The following is a 25,327-nucleotide window of genomic DNA, read 5'->3' on the forward strand; positions in this document are numbered from 1 at the left end:
AAAAGTACATTATCAGCTTGATGCAGTTTAAGTATTAAAGTAAAAGTAGTGGATCGGTGACACAATGGATAATATAACAAGCTTTTAAAATACAACACATTGTTAAAGATGAAACCAGTGGTTTCCAACCTTTTTGGCTTTTGACGTCTTACAAAAAGCAGTGTGTAGTCGGGGTCACATTTCACATGTCTATGAGTTGTTAACAGCTCCACCAAATAGTGATTTTTCCCTCTAAACTTCTCACATGCTTTCATTTCAATAAATGTTCAAATGATCCAATATTTCAGCAAAAATCAAAGATTAGAGAAAAAGTCCAAAAACTGAAAACAGATTTGTGTATCAGAACTTTGTTTTTTCTTCTTTCCTCTCCCATTAATCATCTCACCACCCCTCAGATTTATCTGCTGACCCTTTGGAGGGCCCCGACCCCTAGGTTGGGAACCACTGGACTAAACTAGCTAACTGTATATAAAGTAGTGTAAACTAGCTCCACCTCCAGCAGCTACAACAGTAACATGCTGCTCTAACACTGATGCTTCACTATTAATAATCTAATGATGTCATATATAATAATATATCAGTCAGAGGGACCAAACCACTACTTTTACTGCAATACTTTAACTACATCAAGCTCATAATACTTATGTACTTTTACTGCAATACTTTAACTACATCAAGCTCATAATACTTATGTACTTTTACTGCAATACTTTAACTACATCAAGCTCATAATACTTATGTACTTTTACTGCAATACTTTAACTACATCAAGCTCATAATACTTATGTACTTTTACTGTAGTAGGATTTTTCATGCGGGAGTTTTACTTGTAATGGAGTGAAAGGATCTGAGTACTTCTTCCACCACTTCTATCACATGAGGTATCAGGTCTTGTATCAGCTGAGCTGGAAGTCAAACTGCAGCACCAACAGTTAGACATGAACACATCTGATTGTGTCCTTATAAGTGCAGTTTTAACACTTTGTTTCTGTCTTTTTCTTTTATTGTCACAAATCAAACAATAATTGTATAATTTGATTTTCAGTGTAGAGAGGGAGAGGTGCACTAAACTGACCAGAATATCAAGAAAATGCTAATTATATTTGGGGGTCTGACATTCAAAATAAAACAAAGTGTAAAAGTGTTATTGATACACTAGAAACAGATTTATTAGCATGAAACTGTCACATACAATAAATGAGTGAACATTCAGCAGAAACACATGTGCTTTAAATTCTGTCAAACATCAGATTTTTTTCTTAAAAACAGCAAAACAAAGATAAAACATTTGATTTCACTCAATAACTTTTTCTTTTATTAAATTTAACTCAAAAAGCAAATATTCTTAAAAGAAGCAATAACACATTTCACCTGAGTAAGTAGTATATAGTATATAAAAGACAGTGAAGAAAAAAGATATAAACTCATCAAACAACTGGATGGATTTTTAAATGATTTGTTGACTCAACATTTATCCAGATGAGACCATAAAACTCTGGATTCATAAAAATCTTTAAGTAAAAAAAGTTACAGCTGTTCATATGAGAGAAGTTAATAATGATAAAATATAACTATATACAGATAATTATGTTACAAATGGTCCAATCAGATCTCTCTGCTCTTCTTCTACTGGTCTTAATAAAGGTCTCACTACTTCCTGTTGTGGCACTGAGCGTTGGTGCTGGTTCCTCGCTGTACTGGGCTGCAAAAACCTGGCTGAGACTGAGAGGAGAGATGAAACCAAAGATGATTTTCTTCTTCAGTGGTTTGTGTGGCTCCTTGGAGGTCCTACTCTGCTCCCTGAGCTCCTTCCTCTTCAGCCGGCTCTCCTTCAGCTCTGGAAACACCGAGGTTATAAGAATCCAGCTCAATGTTCTCCTGTAGGCCTGACTTCTGCCCCCTGCTGGCCTGGAGAGACATGACAACACAGATCTAAGTTACTGCATCACTCCTCTCTTCAGTTCAATATAAACAGGCTGAGTGCTTCATTTCAACCAGTCCTCTAAACAACAAACATGTGTTCAGTACCTTCAGTACCTTCGGGATGAAAACGATGACAGTGATGAACAACGGCAGAGTCACCAGCAGGACGACTGGTCTGATGATATGAACTGTTGGATCTGACGAGACACATTCAGTCATCACATTAGATCACATGACATCATGAGAACAACAGCTCCCATCAAACAGAAACTTTAGTGACGTTAAATCTCCTAAAATCACTGAAGTGTGAAGCAGCTTGTTGATTATAAGTTCATCTGATCTCCTCTGTATGCTGATGATGTTGGACAAAAACAACTCGTGTTTACAGCTGGTTTGAAAGAATGAATGAAAGTCTGCTGATTGTCTCCTTAAAGCTCCTGTCTGGTTGAAATGATTCAACTGATTGTTAACAATCAACATCTTTACATGCAGTTAAATCAAATGTGATCCTGGTGAAGCTCTGAGTTCTCCTGATGACATTCAGCTCATCATGTAAAGTCCTGTTTATTATCATTATAGTGCTTATCTGGCTTCACTGACTCGTTTGCTGTCTTTTACTTTTCACTACAACACAGTTGTTATGGTTCAATAACATTAAAGAAGCCGGGAAGGAAACAGTTTACAGTTCCTTCATCAGATTCTGCCTCAGCTCTCTGTAGGTCGCTGGGTCGGTCCTGCTGCCTGATGACTTTTTATCATGTTTTACAAACATGGAAACAAAGTCAGTGTGACGTCTCAGTTCCACTGAGCTTCACACTCTGCTTCAGCTTACCTGTGACAGTGAGAGACAGCAGACGGCTCTCAGAGAAGAAGTTATGAGCAAAAACATAGACGCCATAAACACAGCTGTAGTTTCCTTTGTGGGCGGGGTCTGCAGCAGGAAACAGGAAGTCAGCAGAGTGATTGACAGCTGGCTGGGTGTAGCTGTATGTTGTGTTGGAGGAGGTGAAGGTGAGCTGGAAGGAGCCTCCTGGGTACTGAGGCTGGACGGAGCAGCTGATGGTGAAGTTGGAGCCCCGGCGCACCTGAAACCCCTGCTGCTGGGCCTCGGAGACCCCGTCCATGGTAGAAGACACAGAGATGATTGGCTGAACCAGCAGGTCTGTAAACACAGAGAGATGATGAATCCTTCTTCCTCTGTGAGAAGCTGAATGTTGTTTTCTCCTCATTTCTTTGTTCAAATAAATGAACGTTGATCAGTGAGAGGTGATCACACAACACAGAGAACTCCTACATTCATGTGTAATACAGAGGAGTCAGAGAGCAGAGGAGGAAACAGATTAACATCCTCAGCTGCCTTCAGATCAGACAGAAAACAGCTGATCAACATGTTAATAAGACATTCATACAACACTGCAGGCACAATAGTTTCCATCAGAAACAAGTAGTGAACACAACACTGACATATCATCAGCTTTTAACTTGATATATTGAACTTGTTAGCAAACAGTTGCTTATTTGTTTAGGCAACAATCAACATCTTTACATGCAGTTAAATCAAATGTGATCCTGGTGAAGCTCTGAGTTCTCCTGATGACATTCAGCTCATCATGTAAAGTCCTGTTTATTATCATTATAGTGCTTATCTGGCTTCACTGACTCGTTTGCTGTCTTTTACTTTTCACTACAACACAGTTGTTATGGTTCAATAACATTAAAGAAGCCGGGAAGGAAACAGTTTACAGTTCCTTCATCAGATTCTGCCTCAGCTCTCTGTAGGTCGCTGGGTCGGTCCTGCTGCCTGATGACTTTTTATCATGTTTTACAAACATGGAAACAAAGTCAGTGTGACGTCTCAGTTCCACTGAGCTTCACACTCTGCTTCAGCTTACCTGTGACAGTGAGAGACAGCAGATGGCTCTTAGAGGAGAAGTTATGAGCAAAAACATAGATGCCATAAACACAGCTGTAGCTTCCTTGATGGGCGGGGTCTGCAGCAGGAAACAGGAAGTCAGCGGAGTGATTGACAGCTGGCTGGGTGTAGTTGTGTGCTGTGTTGGAGGAGGTGAAGGTGAGCTGGAAGGAGCCTCCTGGGTACTGAGGCTGGACGGAGCAGCTGATGGTGAAGTTGGAGCCCTGACGCACCTGAAACCCCTGCTGCTGGACCTCGGAGACCCCGTCCATGGTAGAAGACACAAAGATGATTGGCTGAACCAGCAGGTCTGTAAACACAGAGAGATGATGAATCCTTCTTCCTCTGTGAGAAGCTGAATGTTATTTTCTCCTCATTTCTTTGTTCAAATGAAGGCCTTTTCTTGCTACACACAGACTACTCATGTGTGTACGACCCTGTGACCACTAGAGGGCCCCGTTGCACCAACGTATTTCTTCTCTCCTCAAATATAAATGAACACTTTTGGCAACCAAACTTCCCTTTGTGTCGATCCAAAACACAAATGGCTAAAATAAAATGTATGTATAGATCAAAAAGGAGTTTTTAATCCGAGAGCTCTTTGTCTTACAAGCAGGGCTGTAGTGGAGGCTAAACGCACGTAAACGCCGTTTACCCACCTCTCAAATTCTGAAACAGTGTTTAAGCAAACTTTCCATCACTTTACAGCTGTTAGCTCAGACTGGCTTCCTACCACAGTTTCTGTTGGAGCTTCTAGGAGCGCTTGTTTTATTTTCTGTTGGAACATTGTGTCCTTTTATGAGACACGGAGACGTCTGTTACTGTTAACACGAACCAACAAACCACCACCCACTCCTGCTGTGCTGGTGTTAAAACAAACGAACCCTCTGTGCTGAAGCTAGCAGGCAGACTGGAGCCGCTTTCATGAGAGAAACGAATGAAACAGAGTTCAGAGGATCATATATGACATTAACTGACATGTGCAGCATCAAATAATAATCTGTCAGACAAAAGACAACAAAGTAAGTAGCTAGAAAAACTCTTCAGTGACGCAGAAGTTTTATAAATTGACATTAGTGTTGTTTAAGCGTCCAGTTTATCTGCTGCTGCTTTACATTACAGTAATGTTAATGTAGCTGATAGTTTGATAGCTTGACTGCTGATGTATTCACACTGTGTGTCGTTTGTCCACAATTACTGTAATTAACACCGTACAAGTTAAAGTTCTGCTTCATGCTCTGTCAGACTCTTAAGAGGAAGCTTTTTACATTTCCAGACTGAGTGAAGGAATCAGGAGAGACGAGACAGAAGTGAGGAAGAATCACAGGATGGAACGTTAATGGTGTTGAAAGAAAAACAAGGAGAAAGTAAAGAACTGATAGAAGAAGGAAGAAGGTGAAACTGATTCAACATGTAAAGAAACAGTTGAAGGAGGAAAGAGAAACACATAGAAGCACTGTGGTGACTGGGACACTCCCAGGGCCTGCTAGCAGGCCCCAGGTGATGTCATCATATCAACCAATGAGCGCAGGTATTTCTTCGTCTGTGAAACAATCAGAAAATAACATTTTAATGATCTGATTCATCAGCTTCCTCACTAACGTTACTAGCGCTACCTCTCTCCATTCACTCTCTAGCTCACTCGACCACAGCTGCTCTCTCTCTCTCTCTCTCTCTCTCTCTCTCTCTCTCTCTCTCTCTCTCTCTCGTCTTTTTTAAAATGAGTCAGGAAGCCGACAGAAAAGTCTAACTTAACTTTTAACGTTGTCAAACAAAGAGAAATGTCCTCCCCTCGTCCTAGTAACGTCTCTTTACTTGCTTATGGGAGAGTTTACAGCTCTGATCAGTCTGATCTCCGTCACGCCTCTGAATCCAGAACGACGCTACGCTAATAAAAGCTCACATGGAGGCGGCTTTATGCCGACTCACTGTAAAAAAGTAAAGGCAAAGGCGTCTTTATGGCTATAATGCATTTCTCTGTATAAAGAGGTGTGTGTGTGTGTGACCAGTGAAGGCCCAGTGCAAGACCCCACAGTCCGCTACTGCGAAAATATTACTGTCATAGATGATGTCACTGATGGACTTACCTGAGCAGGTGAGCTCCACGATGGAGGAAGAGGAAGATGATGATGCACAGTCCCTCAGTGCAGATCCAGAATGAACACAGTCAGGATTGATCCACCATACAGATCTGTCTGAGGCTTCATTTGTGCTTCCTGTTGAAACAGCAGAGCCACAGTCCAGATCTCTGCAGGCTGCAGCTGCTTCCTTCAGGCTCCAGTAAGAGTAACTCACTGGTCTCCACTCTCCCTGTTTCACCTCCAGTGTACCTGCACAGCGACTGGCTCCTCCCACCAACCTGACAGGCTCTGAACAGAAACAAGAGAGTCATCAGTAAAAGAATAAAGTGAGTTTCATTAGAACAGAAATGAAGCCAAATCAAAGCTGCAGCTCCTCTTCTACCTGAGCAGGTGAGTCCAACAGCTTTGCCAGGTGAGCAGGTGCTTCTAGCTGAGTCTGATCTTCCACAGTCCAGGAGAGCAGACTCATGGCCTCCACACTGGAACTCTTTGGTCCACATTGGAGCCTCCACTTCTCCATAGAGCGCCCCCTGGAGGACTGAAGGAGCCCCACAGCCGAGCTCCCTACAGACCACCTCTGCATCCTGCTGGTCAAAGTCAGCTTCACACACTGAGGACCACGACTGCTCAGACTTCACCTCCAGTCTGCCTGAACACAGACTAGTCCCATTCACCAGCCTGACAGAGTCTGGAGAGAGAGAACCATCATTAGTTTGGGGAATATTTACCTGCAACATTCATACCAATAAAGCTTTTTCTGAATTTTAGTTTCAAGTTTATTTTATTTATATAGCACTTTAAATGCAAACACGTGTGGGGATGCAGGTGTGTTTGTGCTTTGGAAAGTAACCGTTGTGAAACAATCAGAAAATAACGTTTTAATGATCTGATTCATCAGCTTCCTCACTAACGTTACTAGCGCTCCCTCTCTCCATTCACTCTCTAGCTCACTCAATCACAGCTGCTCTCTCTCTCTCTCTCTCTCTCTCTCTCTCTCTCGTCTTTTTTAAAATGAGTCGGGAAGCCGACAGAAAAGTCTAACTTAACTTTTAACGTTGTCAAACAAAGAGAAATGTCCTCCCCTCGTCCTAGTAACGTCTCTTTACTTGCTTATGGCAGAGTTTACAGCTCTGATCAGTCTGATCTCCGTCACGCCTCTGAATCCAGAACGCCGCTACGCTATGAAAAGCTCACACGGAGGCGGCTTTATGGCTATAATGCATTTCTCTGTATAGAAGAGGTGTGTGTGTGTGTGTGTGTGACCAGTGAAGGCCCAGTGCAAGACCCCACAGTCCGCTACTGCGAAAATATTACTGTCATAGATGATGTCACTGATGGACTTACCTGAGCAGGTGAGCTCCACGATGGAGGAAGAGGAAGATGATGATGATAATGCACATTCCCTCAGTGGTGATCCAGAATGAACACAGTCAGATCTGATCCACCATACAGATCTATCTGAGGCTTCATTTGTGCTTCCTGTTGAAACAGCAGAGCCACAATCCAGATCTCTGCAAACGACAGCTGCTTCCTTCAGGCTCCAGCTGTAGTCACGCAGGTTCCAGTCAGAGTACTTCACTGGTCTCCACTCTCCCCGTTTCACCTCCAGTGTACCTGCACAGCGACTGGCTCCTCCCACCAACCTGACAGGCTCTGAACAGAAACAAGAGGGTCATCAGTAAAAGAATAAAGTGAGTTTCATTAGAACAGAAATGAAGCCAAATCAAAGCTGCAGCTCCTCTTCTACCTGAGCAGGTGAGTCCAACAGCTTTGCCAGGTGAGCAGGTGCTTCTAGCTGAGTCTGATCTTCCACAGTCCAGGAGAGCAGACTCATGGCCTCCACACTGGAACTCTTTGGTCCACATCGGAGCCTCCACTTCTCCATAGAGCGCCCCCTGGAGGACTGAAGGAGCCCCACAGCCGAGCTCCCTACAGACCACCTCTGCATCCTGCTGGTCAAAGTCAGCTTCACACACTGAGGACCACGACTGCTCAGACTTCACCTCCAGTCTGCCTGAACACAGACTAGTCCCATTCACCAGCCTGACAGAGTCTGGAGAGAGAGAACCATCATTAGTTCGGGGAATATTTACCTGCAACATTCATACCAATAAAACTTTTTAGAATATGAAAGTAAGAACTGATAAAGAGAGAGAGCACATTCATACCTGACTCAAGTCTTTATTTACAGAAAATATTTCAAGCTATTTGTAGGATTGAACTTGTCTTACTCAGGCTCCATCTTGTGGGAGCATTGTGGGAAAGAGAAACACATAGAAGCAGCCCAGACGTCAGGTGATGGAGACACATGAACACATTAAAGCAGGAGGCAGAACAAACTGGTAAAGTCTAACTTCCACCTGTATGTAGATGAATTACTGTTCTGAAAATATCTTTAAAAGCACAAACTGTTATCCAAATGTAAACTAAAGGACATCCTAACAAACAAAAGTCAAAGCACAAGATTAAAACCTGCTATAAAAGGACTAACAGATCTTTGAATACAGGCACTAACACTACACAACAACTCTATTAACATGATGATTTCTACAGCTGTTAAAAGGTCAGTGACCTCAGTAACTGTTGGAAACACAGCACTAAAACTGACAGATAGTTTCTGTTATAAACACTAAATGCTGATTCATCTAGAAGTCAAACTGTTGTCTTGATTTGGCTTTAAGTTTGAGGAAATGAGTTCCTCTTAAGTCAGTTGAGTTGTTTAGTTATATTACAAACATGGATCTATATTAAGGAGCATATAGACGGTGTGGCTGAGGTAAGGTAGGGTTTACTCAAGCTTTTTTTACCACTACAGCCCTGCTCACAACAAACCAGTTTCACAGTCATCATCAGATTCTCACATGTTGACGTACTGACGTTGATGGCTGAGTCGGTCAAGTCTGACAGTCTGACAGTGACATCACTAGATCAAGGACAACGTTTACACACATATTTTATGCACTGTCACTATGGTTTGCAAAAGGACTTATCCTTCAGTGATGATGATGATGATAACTGAAAGTCTTCTGTTTTAATCTTCATAGTGATAATTGTGTATAATTTGTTATTTCGTTGTAGTTCATTTGCACCTTTAGTTTCATTAGGCCCTAAAAATAATACTGTAGTTGTCTGATTTGGGATCAGACTTGATCTTGCTGGTGTCACTTTTTGATGTTAATGCAGCTAAATTCCTTAAATGAAGTTTTTTATGAGTAAAAAGTAGAATTTGTTGTCATATATATGCAGATGGAATATGATGCAGATTTGGTTTGAGTAGAAACGGCTTTGGTTCAAATAATTGAACGTTGATCAGTGAGAGGTGATCACACAACACAGAGAACTCCTACATTCATGTGTAATACAGAGGAGTCAGAGAGCAGAGGAGGAAACAGATTAACATCCTCAGCTGCCTTCAGATCAGACAGAAAACAGCTGATCAACATGTTAATAAGACATTCATACAACACTGCACGCACAATAGTTTCCATCAGAAACAAGTAGTGAACACAACACTGACATATCATCAGCTTTTAACTTGATATATTGAACTTGTTAGCAAACAGTTGCTTGTTTGTTTAGGCAGCAAGCAACAAGTATATTAATTAGTAATGTAGTTGTTGCTTGTAAGGTGGATGTGACTGAGCTGCTCAGGAGAACTGCAGGGTGTGTGAGTGAACCACAGCAGGTTGCTTAAAGCTGCAGATTGTCTCAGTTTGAAGCAATGACAAGCTAACTTCTCTACCCTTTAGGATGCCGTCGTCCTGGATAAGTTTACAGTTCAGTCCAATGGAAACCAGCGACCAGAGGAGGTCCGTCAGGACCTTCAGGACCTTCTCTGCAGGCCCGACCATTTATGAGAGGTGTCATTATTAGTTCATAAAATATTACAAATTAGTAATTATAATGTTATTGTTAAAACAATTTTAATTAATTATTAAAATGATTCATGTGATTTTTTTAAATGATTTTGTTTGATTTCAGTTACTATCATAACCATAAACCCAGTATTTGGAGCTAGAACTGGATGTGTCTGCCTGTGCTTCTCCATACGGCTCCACTCATAGAAAACATACATGGCATAAATACAGTGTGGCAACAAAATTAACCAATCAACATTAACCAGCTGATGTCATCATATCAACTAATAAGCGCAGGTATTTCTTCGTTTGGGGCACGCAGGCCTCACGCAGGACTCACGCTGGACTCATGCTGGACTCACGCTGGACTCACGCAGGACTCACGCAGGACTCATGCTGGACTCACGCTGGACTCACGCAGGACTCACGCAAACCTCACGCAGGACTCACGCAGGACTCACGCTGGACTCACGCAAACCTCACGCAGGACTCACGCAAACCTCACGCAGGCCTCACGCAGGACTCACGCAGGACTCACGCAGACCTCACGCAGGACTCACGCAGGCAGGCATTGCAGAAAGGAACGGAGGATGGATTTTGTTTTCCAGTGACTGGTGAGTCCTGCTGTATTAATTATCTATAGAGGTGATTAAGATTGTTGTTGGTAATGCTGGACTTTGCTGCTGTGAGAAATATGGCCTAATTTCTATCTTTCAGAAAATCTTTCCTTTATTGTCTTTTTGTTGAGCAACATGAGTGAACGTTTACCATCGGAAGACCGGGTTGGCAGTTTAGCTAATGCATGTGTGGGCGGAATAACGAGGTTAGCATAGTTTCAGCTTGTTGAGCCGGTGCTTTGAGTACATTTGTTAACAGGTGTCAGAAGGTGATTTTGTAATGGACTTATTCTTAATGACGTAGTTTTTATATTGTTTACATGTTAGTTGTTGGTGATGAGTGCACTTCAGCCCCTTTTACACAGCCAATTCAAAGCAGGAATACTGCGCCTGTAATCCGCCTCGCTGTTCTGTGTGACAGCCTACATGGCGGGACCGGGAGCTGACGCTGTTGTTTAGCCCGTATTCAGACCACATCAGGCGGTGCGGTGTACAGCTGCAGGGTTGAGGAGGTGTGCAAGGATGCAGGTGTGTTTGTGCTTTGGAAAGTAACCGTTGTGAAACAATCAGAAAATAACGTTTTATTGATCTGATTCATCAGCTTCCTCACTAACGTTACTAGCGCTCCCTCTCTCCATTCACTTTCTAGTGAATGGAGAGAGGGAGTGTGTGTGTGTTTGTGTGTGTGCAAGACCCCACAGTCCGCTACTGCCACTGACTATCACTGTGACAGAGGAAGGAAAATATTACTGTCATAGACGATGTCACTGATGGACTTACCTGAGCAGGTGAGCTTCATGATGGAGGAAGAGGAATCTGATAATGCACAGTCCCTCAGTGCAGATCCAGAATGAACACAGTCAGAACTGATCCACCATACAGATCTGTATGAGTATTCATCTCTCCTTCCTGTTGAAACAGCAGAGCCACAGTCCAGATCTTTGCAGGCTACAGTTACTTCCCTCAGGGTCCAGCCATAGTAACTCACTGGTCTCCACTCTCCCTGTTTCACCTCCAGTATACCTGCACAGCGACTGGCTCCTCCCACCAACCTGACAGACTCTGAACAGAAACAAGAGAGTCATCAGTAAAAGAATAAAGTGAGTTTCATTAGAACAGAAATGAAGCCAAATAAAAGCTGCAGCTTGAGAGATAGTAAGAAGAAAGTAAGAACTGATACTTTCGTCATTCTTTACTTTCATGAAGAACGACACTGTGGTGGACAGCAATGCATGATACCAGAAATAAATATGTACAACTTTAAAAGGAGGCGTCTCTCTGTTATAAGGTAGTCACGCCCCCTCATAACTCTGTTCACAGTAGAATAATGGATGAAGCTACAGCTTATCTGAATTAGACTCCTCCTGTTTTCCTCAGATTATTGCTTTCAGCAGTAGCAGCTCATGCTATCAGACCCCAGCTCAGACTACAGTGAACTGTAATTGTTAACGCTGGTCTGAGGTAGGGATGCCCCCTGAAACCTGGTTCTGAATTGGATCCAGTATTAAACAGTTAAAAACCTGAGATATTTTTAAGGTCAGTTCTTTTATCGGTACTTAAAGAAAACAAGGAGTGAGATTATTGGACGGTAAAATCTGGTTTTGGTTCTGCTTGTTTCAAGCAGTATCAATAAAGAATTGGACTGATAAGGAGTATCAATAAGAGTAGTAGTATTGATAAAATCCTAAAGAAACTGATCACTAGTCTGAAGTCAGTACATCTGATCATCATGTTGACACTGAGCTGACAGAGAGCAGCAAACTGGTCTGTTTACACTGTTAATGTGAATGATTAAATACCATATACATACAGTATATTGTAACTCAGAACTACTACAACTCCTGCTTTCTCTTGTAGTGTGACATGTAGACCCCCTGTCTTTTTTTACACTTCAAGTCTATTTCTGTTGCATTTAGTGAAGCGTAATCTGCACAGACGGCTGTAAACATCCTGCTATATATGTGTTTTAGGGATGTACAATATTCGATATTTTACCAATATCAGATATTATATATACACATTTTTTCCACCTGGCTATTACATATGCAATCATAGGTTCTACTAAGTATGATCAAGAAGACGATATATGAAGGAAGAACCAAGGAAGACTGGAGTTCAGGAGCTCCGCATTTAAAAAATTAAAGCATTAATGAACCTGCCAGGTGGGAGCAGCAGTAGTTTTCGTTGAGTTTATTAGACAGACAGGATTAATGTGCAGGATTTAATCTTTGGTCCACAGTCTGAAGCAGAGGGTGGCAGTAATGCACCTAATACGCTGGTTGTCAACTGCTGTTATAAACCAAAAAGAAGAAGAAGAGAAAGTTTTTTCAAACAGAGTGGTACATCCTGTCAGCCGAGGTGTTTCCTATCTGTGCAGCCGAACACAGCAGCTCCTCCTGGACTGTTTCACCCTGATGGTCCCGGTGTTCCACTTCACTCAGCTGCCCGACAGACCTGCTGCTTCTTCCCACTTTAACCTGAATAACTAACCGGGGCTCGGTGCTCCAGTTGGACTGCTAGAGGGCTGCAGTGAGCAGCCGGCAACCAGAGCGCCCCCTGCCGATGACTGCTAGAGGGCTGCAGTGAGCAGCCGGCAACCAGAGCGCCCCCTGCCGATGACCGCTAGAGGGCTGCAGTGAGCAGCCGGCGACCAGAGCGCCCCCTGCCGATGACCGCTAGAGGGCTGCAGTGAGCAGCCGGCGACCAGAGCGCCCCCTGCCGATGACCGCTAGAGGGCTGCAGTGAGCAGCCGGCGACCAGAGTGCCCCCTGCTGCTGCTCATCAATCTCTTGGTGTGAGCGCCCAGTTAAAGTTAGAGAAACTTTTAGTTTTACTAGCTGCTATTCTTCATCATATTTGTGACTGTTTTAAGTCGTGTCTCTGTCAGTATGTGTGATGATTATTTTGTGACTGTGATGTGAATGAACTGTCGTATTGTGATCCTGTGTATATGTAACCTGTTCTCAGGTCTCTCTTGCAAAACAGACTCAGATGTCTGTAAGAGCCATAATTGACTGTAAGTAGAATTGAGTTTTGTTATATTTCATGTTATTGCAAGGAAGAGAATATATTTATTATCTCATGAATTATGTTTGTTTATTGAAATGAGTAAATTGTTTGAATAGTGAGCTCATATTGAGACGTGGTTACTGCACATGGGCAGAAGGTTGAAAAGTTCACGCTTGCTTTAAGAAACGACACTTACGTTAGAAGAAAGTCAGAAGAAAGTTAAGAGTTGAACTAATTAGGTTTTTGACCGTGTAAACGTATGAACTGTGTTAATGTAACAGAACAACAGGTTGGATATTACCAAGTTCTCCGTTTGAGAGAAGCTCAGTCGGATTTCTTTTGGATGGTCAAAAGATGAATGAACGGATCTCTGCCCTTCTGTGGAGTTGTGGATTATTAACAACTATGTGAATACGTGTCAACAAGTTCTCCCTGGCTGGCTTTCTAAAGGCTTTATAAAAACACTGGATTTCACCCCCATAATCTCAATGAGATTCCTGAATAAATAAAGCTTCATAATAAATATACATTGTTGGTTTTATAGATGAATTTTCTGATCTTTTCTCTGTTATCATACCTGAGTCTGACAATATTTTGATAGATTAAAATAAAGAACTAACCAGCAGTAAGATAACTTTATATCTAACTGTAAGAATCCAAAACAGCTTTTAAAACTTGATATCTAAAGATTAATTCTGACACCAGCAGATCAGTGTGGTGTTAACATGTATCACTGTTTGATGATAACAGACTCTTTGCCTACCTAAGCTGTTGGCACTGTTACAGAGGTTGATGTTGAGGTTGGCAACGATGTCCAGGAGGAACGAGGGGTCGATGACACTGAACATGTGAATTTCATCAGGATCTGAGGCGATGGTCCTCAGCTGAGCCTCGTTTACATTCTTTACACCTGAGAGAAAAATGTTAAAACTGAACCATAAAAACTTAAAATAAGAAAAGAAAACAATTTGGTTGGAAAAGTAATAAAATTATTGTTTCCTGCTGCTTCCTGCTCCTTAATTAAACCTGAATTGACAGAACATGCTGATGGTTGTGCATTTTTAATCCCATTAAACAGAAATCATATGTCCTTCATTATCACTACCAAAGCACACCACATATTTAGATTTACTTTCTTCCTTGTGAGCAGCAGATTGGTTTAATTCATTTCAGCCCACTATTAAAAGACTTGATTTAATAATGTGAGACATTAAATGATATAAACTATAAATGTAGTCATACACATCATCTTAAGAGTCTTGCTAACTAACGTTTTCATTGTAGCAAAATATCATGTTTAATTCATATTAATGTCACGTTATTCTTTCATGGTAAAATAATGTAGTTTCAGAGTTGCAGAGAGAAAGTCAATCACCAATAGTGTAGATCTCAATGCCGTCGTCTCTCAGGTGCTGTGAGGGGAGGGATACGTCGTCCTCAGACTCTCCATCAGTAATCAGGATGAGAATTTTTTGGGAGTCTGAACGCGTTCCCTCATCGGGTTGAAAGAACTCATATTGGATGTAGTTCAGAGCTTCTCCTGTATGACAGAAATAAAGAGGCTTTAAAAGATACAGAGACTTTATTTCATGTGTTGCTTGTTCCAGACATAAAGGTCCCGTTACTTTGTTCATAGACTGTTAGGTGACTGACAGCTGCAGCACTTCAACACCTGTGTAACAAAATATCTGGTTCTTTGATAAAAAGTCAAAGCTAGAAGCCTGTAGACATAAAAACTGAAAGAGAAAAGTTAACTACGACTCCCAAGATGCATTTCAGTCAGAAACATCCAATCACAGAGCTTCAAATTCTACTTTTATTTGTATTATTATAATTATTATAATCACTATCACTATAACAGCATCAGCAGTCTTTGATATATAACATTATACCATGATACTATACAATAATGTTATATCACAATATTAATAATCATAAGACTATTACAATAACATTATTATTAAAGGAACATTCTGGTTCATTTCAACCTGATGTATTTCCCATAGATGTGGCCATTGTGTCTCTATGTGTCAGGCTAACTTTGTTCTCTCAGCTCTGTTATAGAGATTCAAGGGATTCAGTAAAAGACGTTTATTACACACAATGATGAACATCAGAGCGAGCTGCTGAGACTCCTACAGCTTTCCACATAAATATGATTTTGACACGAATCTCTTCAAAAGTTTGTTTGTGAGTCTGAATGAAAGTAAACACAGAAACTATCGGCCTGTAGCAGCATTATGGTGAACTGCACAGAGATCTATATCCAGCTCAGCATCTGTTCCTGTAGAGAAGAAGAAACTTAGTATAAAATGGTTCATGTCTGCAAGTTTCCAAGATACACACTGAGCAGTTTAATGACTATACAGCTGGATGATAGAGACTTACACACTGTTATCACCACAGTTACGTGTTGTCATCACATTTTCTTTCCCAGAATCCTCAGTCACACTGTGTGTGTGTGTGTGTGTGAGAGAGAGAGTGTGTGTCATAATAATTGGAAATATATCAGCAACTGAAAACCACGTTTTGACATTTAATCACTGCTGAATACTTGATGTTGAAATTTAAAAACCACAGAATTTATTTCACTGAAATATTTGACTTTGAAAACCATCTTTCTGAATTCTCACTTTGTGAAATTCTCAATAGTCACTTTTAAGTTGTGCTATTCCAAAACCTTTATTTCCAGTATATATTTATTTTAGGGTTCTCATATCCAGATAGAGAACTCACGTGCCATCCATCCCTCATGTTCAGATCTGAATTGTAGCATCTGAATCTCACCAGGCGTATCTGAGCAACCAGTTTTACAAGTTTTGACTTGAATTGAGTTTTTCGATGTGATTTGAGCTAATCGAGCAACTTGAATAAAGCTTTTGAATATTAGATTAAAATCAAATTGAAACTTGAAAGTGAATCCAGACCTCATATATTCAGAAAGGTGGTTTTCAAAGTCAAAGCTTTCAGTGCAATAAATTCAGTGATATTTAACAACTTTAAAGCATTCAGTAGTGATAAAATGTCAAAATGTGATATTCAGTTGCTGATATAATTCAAATTATTATTGCAATTATTGGCTTCCATAGTTGTGCATTGTTGTCCTGACAGATCCTGTGAAATGATGTTGGGAATAATTTAAAAGCCTGTGGTGCATCTATGGCTGGTATATCAGCTTCTGAACATCAACAAGTTCACACACATAATTGTGTTTCCAGGTGTGTCAACTGTAAAGCAAGAAGGAAACAGCGATGAATGACAGAAACGTCAACCTCAATATTCCCAAATAAGTCCCGTTCAGATGTCTCACTTCACCATCAATGGAAATGTTCAGTTTAACGTGAATTATAACGCTAAAGAAGGCTACAGAGTTTTCATAGATATTTAAGCAATAAAATCATTTTTAAATCAATAAATCAAGTTTAACTCAATACATTGTATCAGATTATTGATCTCTTTAGGAAACAGCCGTGTAATAAGCAGGATAATGTACAGCGAGCGGGTCATTATTGTGAAATGAACCCCGACGGAGTAAAGCTGCCGTCCTCCTGATAAATCCTGACCTCCATCAGACCTGTCTAAAACATTTACTGCACAAGATAAAAGTTTAAGTTTTTAGTTTTGTATAAATGTCCCATGATATTTGCTGCAGTGACATCACTGCGTGACATGACAGGCTCTATTTTTACCGGACTGGCTCACACACAACACACACACACAACACACACAAATAAATGCAGTACGTAGACGACCTCCTGTTAGCAGCACCGACCGCCCTCTCCTGTTTGGAGGCCACGTGTGTATTGCTTCTTCATTTGGCACAGCATGGGTTCAAAGTCAGTAGAACTAAATTACAGGCGGTCAGGAAACAGGTCTCCTTCTTAGGACGAGTTATCTCACAAAAGGGTGCAGGCCTGTCACCCTCGCATCGTGCTAACATACTTCAACACCCACAGCCTTGTACAGTCAAAGACATGCTGTCGTTCCTTGGTCTGACCGGATACAGCAGACATTACATCCCAAATTACACAGGGCTTACGCAGCCCTTGCGAAACACTATAAAAGAGGCTGGGATGCGTAATCTCTCAGCTCCCATAAATTGGACATTGGAGGCCGAAGAAGCGTTCATCAACCTCAAACAGTCTCTGGCAGCTGCAGCAGACTTGGCGACACCAGATTACACTGCACCCTTCCATTTGGATGTTTCTGGAACAGGGAAAGTAGTAAACGGCGTCCTGTTCCAGAAAAAAGGGGGAGGTAGACAGGTATTAATGTACGCCAGTGTCATGCTAGATAACATGGAACAAAGACATCCCACATGTACACAATATGCGGCCAGGTTGGCAAAACTGATTCAAAAGACAGCTCACATAGTGATGGGACACGGCTTACAAGTACTGACAACACACGACATAGTAGCCTACGTCAATTCACAAGCATTCACCCTCACATCACTGCGCCAGCAAAAATTAAGCAAAATACTCGACGCTCCAAACATTACATACACACATGAAGGCATCAATATGGCAGACAGAATAGGGACTGGAGAACCACACAGGTGTACAGAGAGGGTCTGGGTAGAACTTAAACCTAGAACAGATCTGCAGGCAGAAGCCATAGAAGGGGGAAGGAACTACTACACAGATGGGTGCTGTTACAGAGGTGAAAAAGAGGGACTCAAAGCAGCATACGCTGTAGTGGAGGAGCAGGAAGGAGTGTTTCAGGTGAGAGTAGCAGGGAGGCTACAAGGACAACAATCAGCACAAAGAGCAGGTATTAGGGCGCTAATCGAAGCTCTGAAAGCAGGAGAGGGAGAAATTGTAAATATTTATACTGATTCAGCATATGCAACAGGAGCTGTGCATGTAGAACTGGGACAGTGGCTGAAAGCAGGGTTCCTGACAGCCACCAACAAACCAATAAAGCATGAAGAGGAGATGAAAGAATTAGCGGAAGCCTTAATGTTACCATCTCAGGTGGCGGTGATCAAGTGCAAAGGCCATGACACCAGTAGAAGCCAGGTAGCACGAGGAAATGCAGCAGCAGACAGGGCTGCAAAAGAGGCCGCTGGATATACTGACAGGGCAATGTTAGTAAGAACAGAAGATGAGGAAAGGTTAGACATGAGTCTAGAAAACGTCTCCAAGATGCAGAAACAAGCCTCGCCACAAGAGAAAATCATGTGGAAGGCAAGGGGGCGGTAGAGAAAGATGGGGTATGGAGAAACACTGATGGAAGGTTAATTCTGCCCCCTGGTATGAGAAGCACCGCTCTAGAGGAAGCCCATGGGGTAGGTCATGTAGGAGTAGCTCAGATAATGAGAAATCTGAAACATTGGTGGCACCCATTTATGAAAGAAATGGCAAAAGAAATGATACAGACATGCGAAGTGTGTAGCAGACACAACCCCAAAACCACCATTAAACCAGAAGCAGGAAGGTACCCTCTGATTACTCAGGCAGGTAAAGAGATCATTATCGACTATACAGATATGATTGAAACACACAAAGGCTATCGGTATGTACTCATGTGTGTGGACGCTTATACAGGTTGGCCAGAGGCAATTCCTACGAAAAGAGAGGACAGCCAATCAGTAGTGAAATTCTTGATCAATCAGTACATACCAAGACATGGGTTCCCCGAAAAGATAAGATCCGATAATGGGACCCACTTCAAAAACCAAGACCTACAAAAGGTAGAAAGACTGCTGGGTCTAAAACACGCTTTCGGTACACCCCCAGTCTCAGGGAAAGGTAGAGCGAATGAATCAGACTGTAAAAACACGGTTGGCCAAAATATATGATCAGACAAAACTCAACTGGGTTGATGCCCTGCCACTAGCCTTAATGTCCATCAGAGCATCAGTTAACCAGGGTACGGGGCACACACCATTCGAGCTACAGACCGGTAGGATGTTTCCAGGTCCTGGGGAAAGAATGATAGGAGTAGCAGAAACTGAGAACATAATACCCGCCAGGACCTACTTTAATGATCTCCAAGCTTTGCTTTCAGAATACTCCACCCAGGCCCTCCAGAAGAATCAGGGCCAAGAAAGAGCAGAGGTGGTGCCCACAGCCGACTGGGTTCGGTTGAGAGTCATCAAACGGAAGAGAGGACATCCCACATGGTCCGCTTGCAGGGTAAAGGAGACACCTGGTTCCATTGGAGCCAGTGCACAGCAGCAGAGGAACCCAGGAGGTCGCCGAGACAGGTCCAGGGGGGCCTGTTGAACCAGAGCTCAGGACCGGCTGGTCCTGAGACCGAGCTTTCCAAGAAAGGAGCAGAATAATCCCCTGGGAAGCTCCGTGGAGGTGTAGGGCAGTCTACCCCTACGTCCCGAAGAGGAGAGGTCACTCACCATCCGACCAACAACAAGAAGGCGAGTAGAAGGTCTGGCTGAGCAATTGGCACCAACTTCATTAATGGCAGTGCAAAATCGTATGGCGTTGGACATGGTCCTGGCAGAAAAAGGGGTCGTTTGTTCTATGTTCAGAGATATGTGCTGCACGTTCATCCCTAATAACACTGCTCCAGATGGGAAAGTAACTAAAGCGTTGGAAGGATTGCGAACCCTCTCGGATACCATGCACAAGCACTCAGGGATCGATAACCCGTTAGAAGGTTGGATGCAGTAAATTTTCAGTCAGTGGAAGGGTCTGATACTGTCGGTACTGATGTCGTTGGCTACGTTCGTGGCCATCTTGGTTACGTGTGGATGTTGTTGTATACCATGTATTCGCTCACTCTGTGTGCGTCTCATCACCTCCACCATAGAAGGCAAGGCACCCCCTCCGCCGCCATACCAAATGCCACTCCTTGAAGGGAGTCCCTTGGGGCTGAAAGATTTGGAAGGACCCTATGGGGCAGATGAGTGATCTCTTTAGTAGAGATCAAAAGGGGGAATTGTGAGAGGTAATGGGAAACACACATTGTCATATTAATCCCAATGCTGAATTAAACTTATGTTAATCGAGTATGTTTTATATGCCTTATTCAATTGATAAGTGATATCGAAAGGTCATGTCCTTTGCTTGCCACTGTCGCTGTAAACAGGATGAGTTATGCAACAATAAGTAGAAGTCAGAAGTTCACTGTGTTCTGAGTATTGTGTCTGCAGATGCATAAGCAAGAAGTAGAAGTCAAAAGTTCAATGTGCGCATAAGCGTATCTGCAGGTGCATAAGCGCGCCTACCGAAGGATGTGGTTAGAAGTGTGAATTAAGAGACGTATAGAAAACCAGGTCAGACCAGAATGCGGGAGACAAAAATAACCTTAAGCGTGGGTGGTGAATTGGGGTGAAAAGTGAAGGAAGAAAACAACTCCTTTTAGGAGAAATGATAGACAATGAGCCAATTGGGGTCCAAACAAGAGATACACCCAGAAAGGGGGTGAAGGCAAGGTATAAAATGCTCTGGCACGCAGACAAAAGCTCAGAACGCAGGGCGTTTTGCCAGATGCAGGTTTTTCCTGTGAAGTGTTCTCCGAAGATCTTCAATAAATAAATTCAGCTGCTACAAAGACATTACTCGACTGTGGTCTCGTTCTTCTCGCATCAACCAACTCGGGGAGATGGCCGCTCCCGAAAAGGAGATATTTTGGTTTCACTTTTCCATAGCAGTGGAGACGCGTCGTCCATATTTCTACCGTCTGTGGAAGCTACAGGCAACCAGTTCATTCACAAAGTGCCTCGTTCTCCTGACAGTAAAGTTCTAACACATTTCACTTTTATTTTGACGGTTTAATTTTACTTCCAGTTCATCCTCTCTCATTTCAATCACCTGTGTTCTTCAATTCAGAAAGGAGAAATGAAAATGAAAATGGAAATTACACCAAACAAAAAAACGAACCGTTTTTTCCACTTTGTTCCACTTGATTTTCAATGTTAATGGACATGGAACTAATTATTTTGGCTTAAAACTAAATAACGACAAATGACTGTTTTTTTTGTTCTTCTGTTTCATATATTGTGGTCTAAACTGTGTTGACAGATGGTTGGTTTAAATATCATGATGTTAGTAGTATACAGTTAGTAGTATATACAGTACTGTGCAAAAGTTTTAGGCATCCTAGATGTTCAGACTCTTATCCATTATGCAGTACCATCAGGGAGGCGTCTGATCGGCCCCAAATGTATTGATGACATGACAGTGACCCCGAGCATACAGCTAGAGACATAAAGAACCATTTTCAGCAACAGATGGTTTGGTCCCCACAGAGCCCTGATCTCAACATCATGGAGTCAGTCTGGGATTACATGAAGAAGCACCTGAGATGGCCTAAATAATAAATCCACAGAAGAACATTCTTTCTCCAGTATGGTTGCAACAACCTGCCTGCAAGTTACCATGAAAAACTCTTAAAGTGAACTGAGGAGAACTGCTGCTGTTTTAAAGGCAAAGCTGCTCACAGCAAATATTGATTTCATTTAAGTTTCTGCTGTTTACTCAACTTTGTAAGAAGTTAATTGATAAATTAAAACAATTTATAGCAGTATTTTTGTAAGCATTCTCACTTTACTTTTAGTGCCTATAACTTTTGCACAGTACTGTATATATTAGTAAACTGTACAGGTCAGAAAGTATAACAGTGCTGCTAATTCTCAGTTTCACAGGGTTTCTCTGTTCCCGGTCACGTCTGCTTGCCATCACCAGTTTGTATCATGGATGGTTTGTATCTGTCCTACAGAGAGACACACAGTCACTGCATCTGAACTGCTCACACGTGCCACCTGGTGGTTATTGTTGCGCACTGCAGCTACTCCTGGATAAATTATTTCACCCCCTTCACTGTGGTTGTGGCACTGAAATGAGTGACATCTGTATGTGAAATGGTTCACAACAATCTGGTAACATGTGGGAACCTCTGCTTGTCACTTTAGACAACACTGTTTGGGAAGGACGACAGGCTGTTTCCACATATGTAATTAATTAGGCTATTAATTCATGCTACGAACTAAATAATACATGACACATTTTTTTGGATATGGGCCTATTTATTTATTTTATTAGATCCTGTGCTTGCATAATGTTGGGTTTTACATTTTTAATAGGATGGCCATTCTATCCTCTTGGCTTTTATTTTGATGTTTTTACACTTCACTTCCGCTTTCTGTCTGTCCACCACGTTACTGTCTGTCCCAGATGTGAAACAAAAAAAGGAATTTGCAAAAACCAAAACTGGTGAATTTGGTTTTCTGGTTTTTCTTTTGGAAACAATAAAGGAATAGATCACGTGACTTCCGTTTTTGGTTTCAAACGCTAAAACGAATTGGTTGGTTAGTAAAAAGAGAGGGAAAGAGAAGGAGGGAAACCGACTCTCGGTCCCATGACCGTGAGAGGAGAGAAGCGGTTGCTTTATCTACAGAGAGCGTGTATGGACGGTAGTCTGTACGCACGCTGTCTGGTTGTGAACCGACAAAACAACTTTTCACTCGCGGTGGCACAAACACAGAAATCCTGATTGGGACGACACAAACAGTCTAGCATGGTGAACACAAACTAAACAGGAAGCAACTTCAAATACTCCTCAGAGTGCAGCAAAACAACGGGACTCGGCGGTCCGTTAAAACACACAACAAAATCACGAGCACTAAGCTTATAAACACACAGACAACCTCTGACTTGTGTCGCTCTCCAAAGTGAACCGGTGTGTGTGAGACAGTCAGTGAGATCCAGCAGCGGGTCCTCTGGTGCGTGGTACTGGTCCTTGTGTCCTTGAGGCTAACGGCAGCTGGTTTCTCAGCGGGGAAGAAACTCAGGATGGTCGAATCAGTCGGTAGACAGCGGGGCGTAGAAGTTATCTGTGTCTCCATGGAAGAAGAAAATCCTCTCTTCCCTCTGCAGGCTCAGTGAGAGCGCTGGGTTGCAACAGCAGTCTCTCACGGATCTGGTGGTGGTGTTCGGGTGAACACGTGTCGAAGTTTCTTCTCGTCCAGGAGAAGCTCCAGAAGAAAAGGGGCAGAAGCACATGTGCACAATTCACCTCCTGAGGCTTCCTGCTGGTTTCGCAAACTTGCAAAGCATCAGGGGAAACGGAGTCTGTGAGCAGCATTTTGGCACTGCTCCTTCGTTTCAGGGGAACAAAGGAAAGAAGCGGCCTCGTGGCCTCAGAGTTTACATGTAGGCCTTTCTTTGTCTGACCCCATGGTTGAGGCCCAACAAAAGATAACAGCTTCAATCCCTGAGGAGCTACGTTAGCATTAGTGATGGTTGCGTCCACTCATATGCAGTTACCTAACGTCACAGTTCCCTCAAACAATGTAAGGAAGCACAACACAAACTATATAAACAAATGTATTACTGATAAAATCTGAAGGTGCTTAGGTGACATTTACCCTCCTGAAAGAATAAATGAAAACGAACAGTGATTTGGCTGCTCTTCAGTGGCTTTACTGATATTCTCAGTGAGTAACTGAAGAACGCAGCGCAGCCCACACTTGCTCTCCTGCCTTTTACTCAAATCAGAAACGCATTAAATTGAATGAGAGTATCTGTAAAGATACAAGATAAAGTGCGAACTGTATATAAAATAACACATAACTACAAGCAAGTGGGCAAATACACATAAATATCCTATACGCCACATATGCAAATAAAGTTTGAGCATAATATTTTATCAATTCAAAATCAATCATTAATGATGCAGAGGAGACCATTCATCATTAATTTACAACCTACAACATTAAACCCTAAATGCATCTGTCTGCACAGTTGATCCTCCCACATACTAAATCACAGTTGTGTATAAGACATGTGATAGATACGTAAGAGGACAACTGCTTGTTCTGTAATTCTGTTCACTAATCTTTGATTTATCTTAAGGAAAATAAGAGACAGACTCTCTGGATTCCTAAGTTTGTAAGAGCACACCCTCGGCCTGCAGAACTGACCTTTGTAACCTTCTAAGTGGGGGTTCGATCAGTGACGCTCAACAGACTCAGGAAGACCTCCTAGAAACCATTTTGATAAGTTGAATTACGACACGAATTAAAAGCATGAAATGACCCTAAAGGCCACTTGGACCGGAGGAAAACAACTCCCACCTTATAGATGGAAGACAGGCTCTTATCAACAAAGCCCTAAACTAATCCACATTCCTGAGGACTTCGTGAAGCCCCCTTTAAAATCTAAGACAAACCTGAAATTCATGTAAATTAAGTGTCTAATCATCATGTAACTTATATCATGTTATTTGTCATGTAAATACAAGAAGAATAGTATAACTTTCATAGGTGTATGGCTATCTACTAAAGAGATATAAAACTTAGATTGTATCACCCTTTATACTAACAGGTGACAATACTGCTCCTCTATAGACAAGAGTTAAATTCCCTTATGTGAAGAGTCAATGAATGTTTAATAACTATGTATTTGTATTTTAAGTGTTTAACTTGTGATCCATGAACTTCATAAACAATTATACTTTAGTAGTTAAATTAGATAAGTAGTTTGGTCGAAAGAATGAAGTTTCTAAAATAATATTTGAAGGATTTGAGTTTAAAGTTTCTTTTACTGTTAAACAATAGTCATGTCGAATTCTTTTATATTATGAAGTAAGTTATGTCAACTTATATTTAAATATGTTTCTGAAAGTAATCTAATCACATAAGTGTTGCCTAACTTTATTTCCTTTCACTATAGTTTTAAACTTTATTTCAGAAAATGGTTTAAGATGTGTAGATAGTTTGAGAAAGTTGAACTAATGAAGGTTGTATGTTTAGACAGAATGAAGTGTTAATATGAAGATTAATGTTTGTTATTAGAAGAACTGACTTATCATGAATCATGTAAATTGCTTAACTGTTTTTGAATGGTTTTACAAATATGATACAAGCTGACAGGACCGTTATTAATCAGAAATATCATGAATGCTTGGACATTATGACAGGACTGTGTTTACAGCTGTAATGTGAAATAATAGGCAACAGTT

The 25,327-nt window shown here is 41.7% G+C and overlaps 3 protein-coding genes across 4 annotated transcripts; all 3 read right to left on the bottom strand.

Annotated features, from left to right (window-relative positions):
- Positions 1-954: 954 nt before the first annotated feature.
- LOC137172738 (uncharacterized) lies at positions 955-3,844 on the bottom strand. Of its 2 annotated transcripts, none has more exons than XM_067577351.1 (3): positions 2,756-3,844; positions 2,038-2,120; positions 955-1,908 (listed from the first exon to the last, which is right to left on the bottom strand). In XM_067577351.1, exons 1-3 carry the CDS (start codon positions 3,150-3,152, stop codon positions 1,789-1,791), a joined length of 600 nt encoding a protein of 199 aa, XP_067433452.1. In that variant the 5' UTR covers positions 3,153-3,844; the 3' UTR covers positions 955-1,788. The 2 variants fall into 2 exon arrangements, with proteins under 2 accessions (XP_067433452.1, XP_067433451.1); XM_067577350.1 differs by having other exon boundaries at positions 957-1,908; positions 2,029-2,120.
- Positions 3,766-6,639, bottom strand: LOC137172588 (uncharacterized). Its single transcript, XM_067577096.1, has 3 exons — positions 6,299-6,639; positions 5,869-6,204; positions 3,766-4,145 (listed from the first exon to the last, which is right to left on the bottom strand). Exons 1-3 carry the CDS (start codon positions 6,414-6,416, stop codon positions 3,766-3,768), a joined length of 834 nt encoding a protein of 277 aa, XP_067433197.1. The 5' UTR covers positions 6,417-6,639.
- Positions 6,640-7,065: 426 nt separating this feature from the next.
- Positions 7,066-11,469, bottom strand: LOC137172589 (scavenger receptor cysteine-rich type 1 protein M130-like). The gene is made up of 4 exons (XM_067577097.1): positions 11,171-11,469; positions 7,664-7,969; positions 7,217-7,569; positions 7,066-7,095 (listed from the first exon to the last, which is right to left on the bottom strand). Exons 1-4 carry the CDS (start codon positions 11,187-11,189, stop codon positions 7,066-7,068), a joined length of 708 nt encoding a protein of 235 aa, XP_067433198.1. The 5' UTR covers positions 11,190-11,469.
- Positions 11,470-25,327: the final 13,858 nt, after the last annotated feature.

Source organism: Thunnus thynnus, chromosome 20 (genome assembly GCF_963924715.1).
Source record: "Thunnus thynnus chromosome 20, fThuThy2.1, whole genome shotgun sequence".
In the NCBI taxonomy this organism is placed as follows: Eukaryota; Metazoa; Chordata; class Actinopteri; order Scombriformes; family Scombridae; genus Thunnus; species Thunnus thynnus.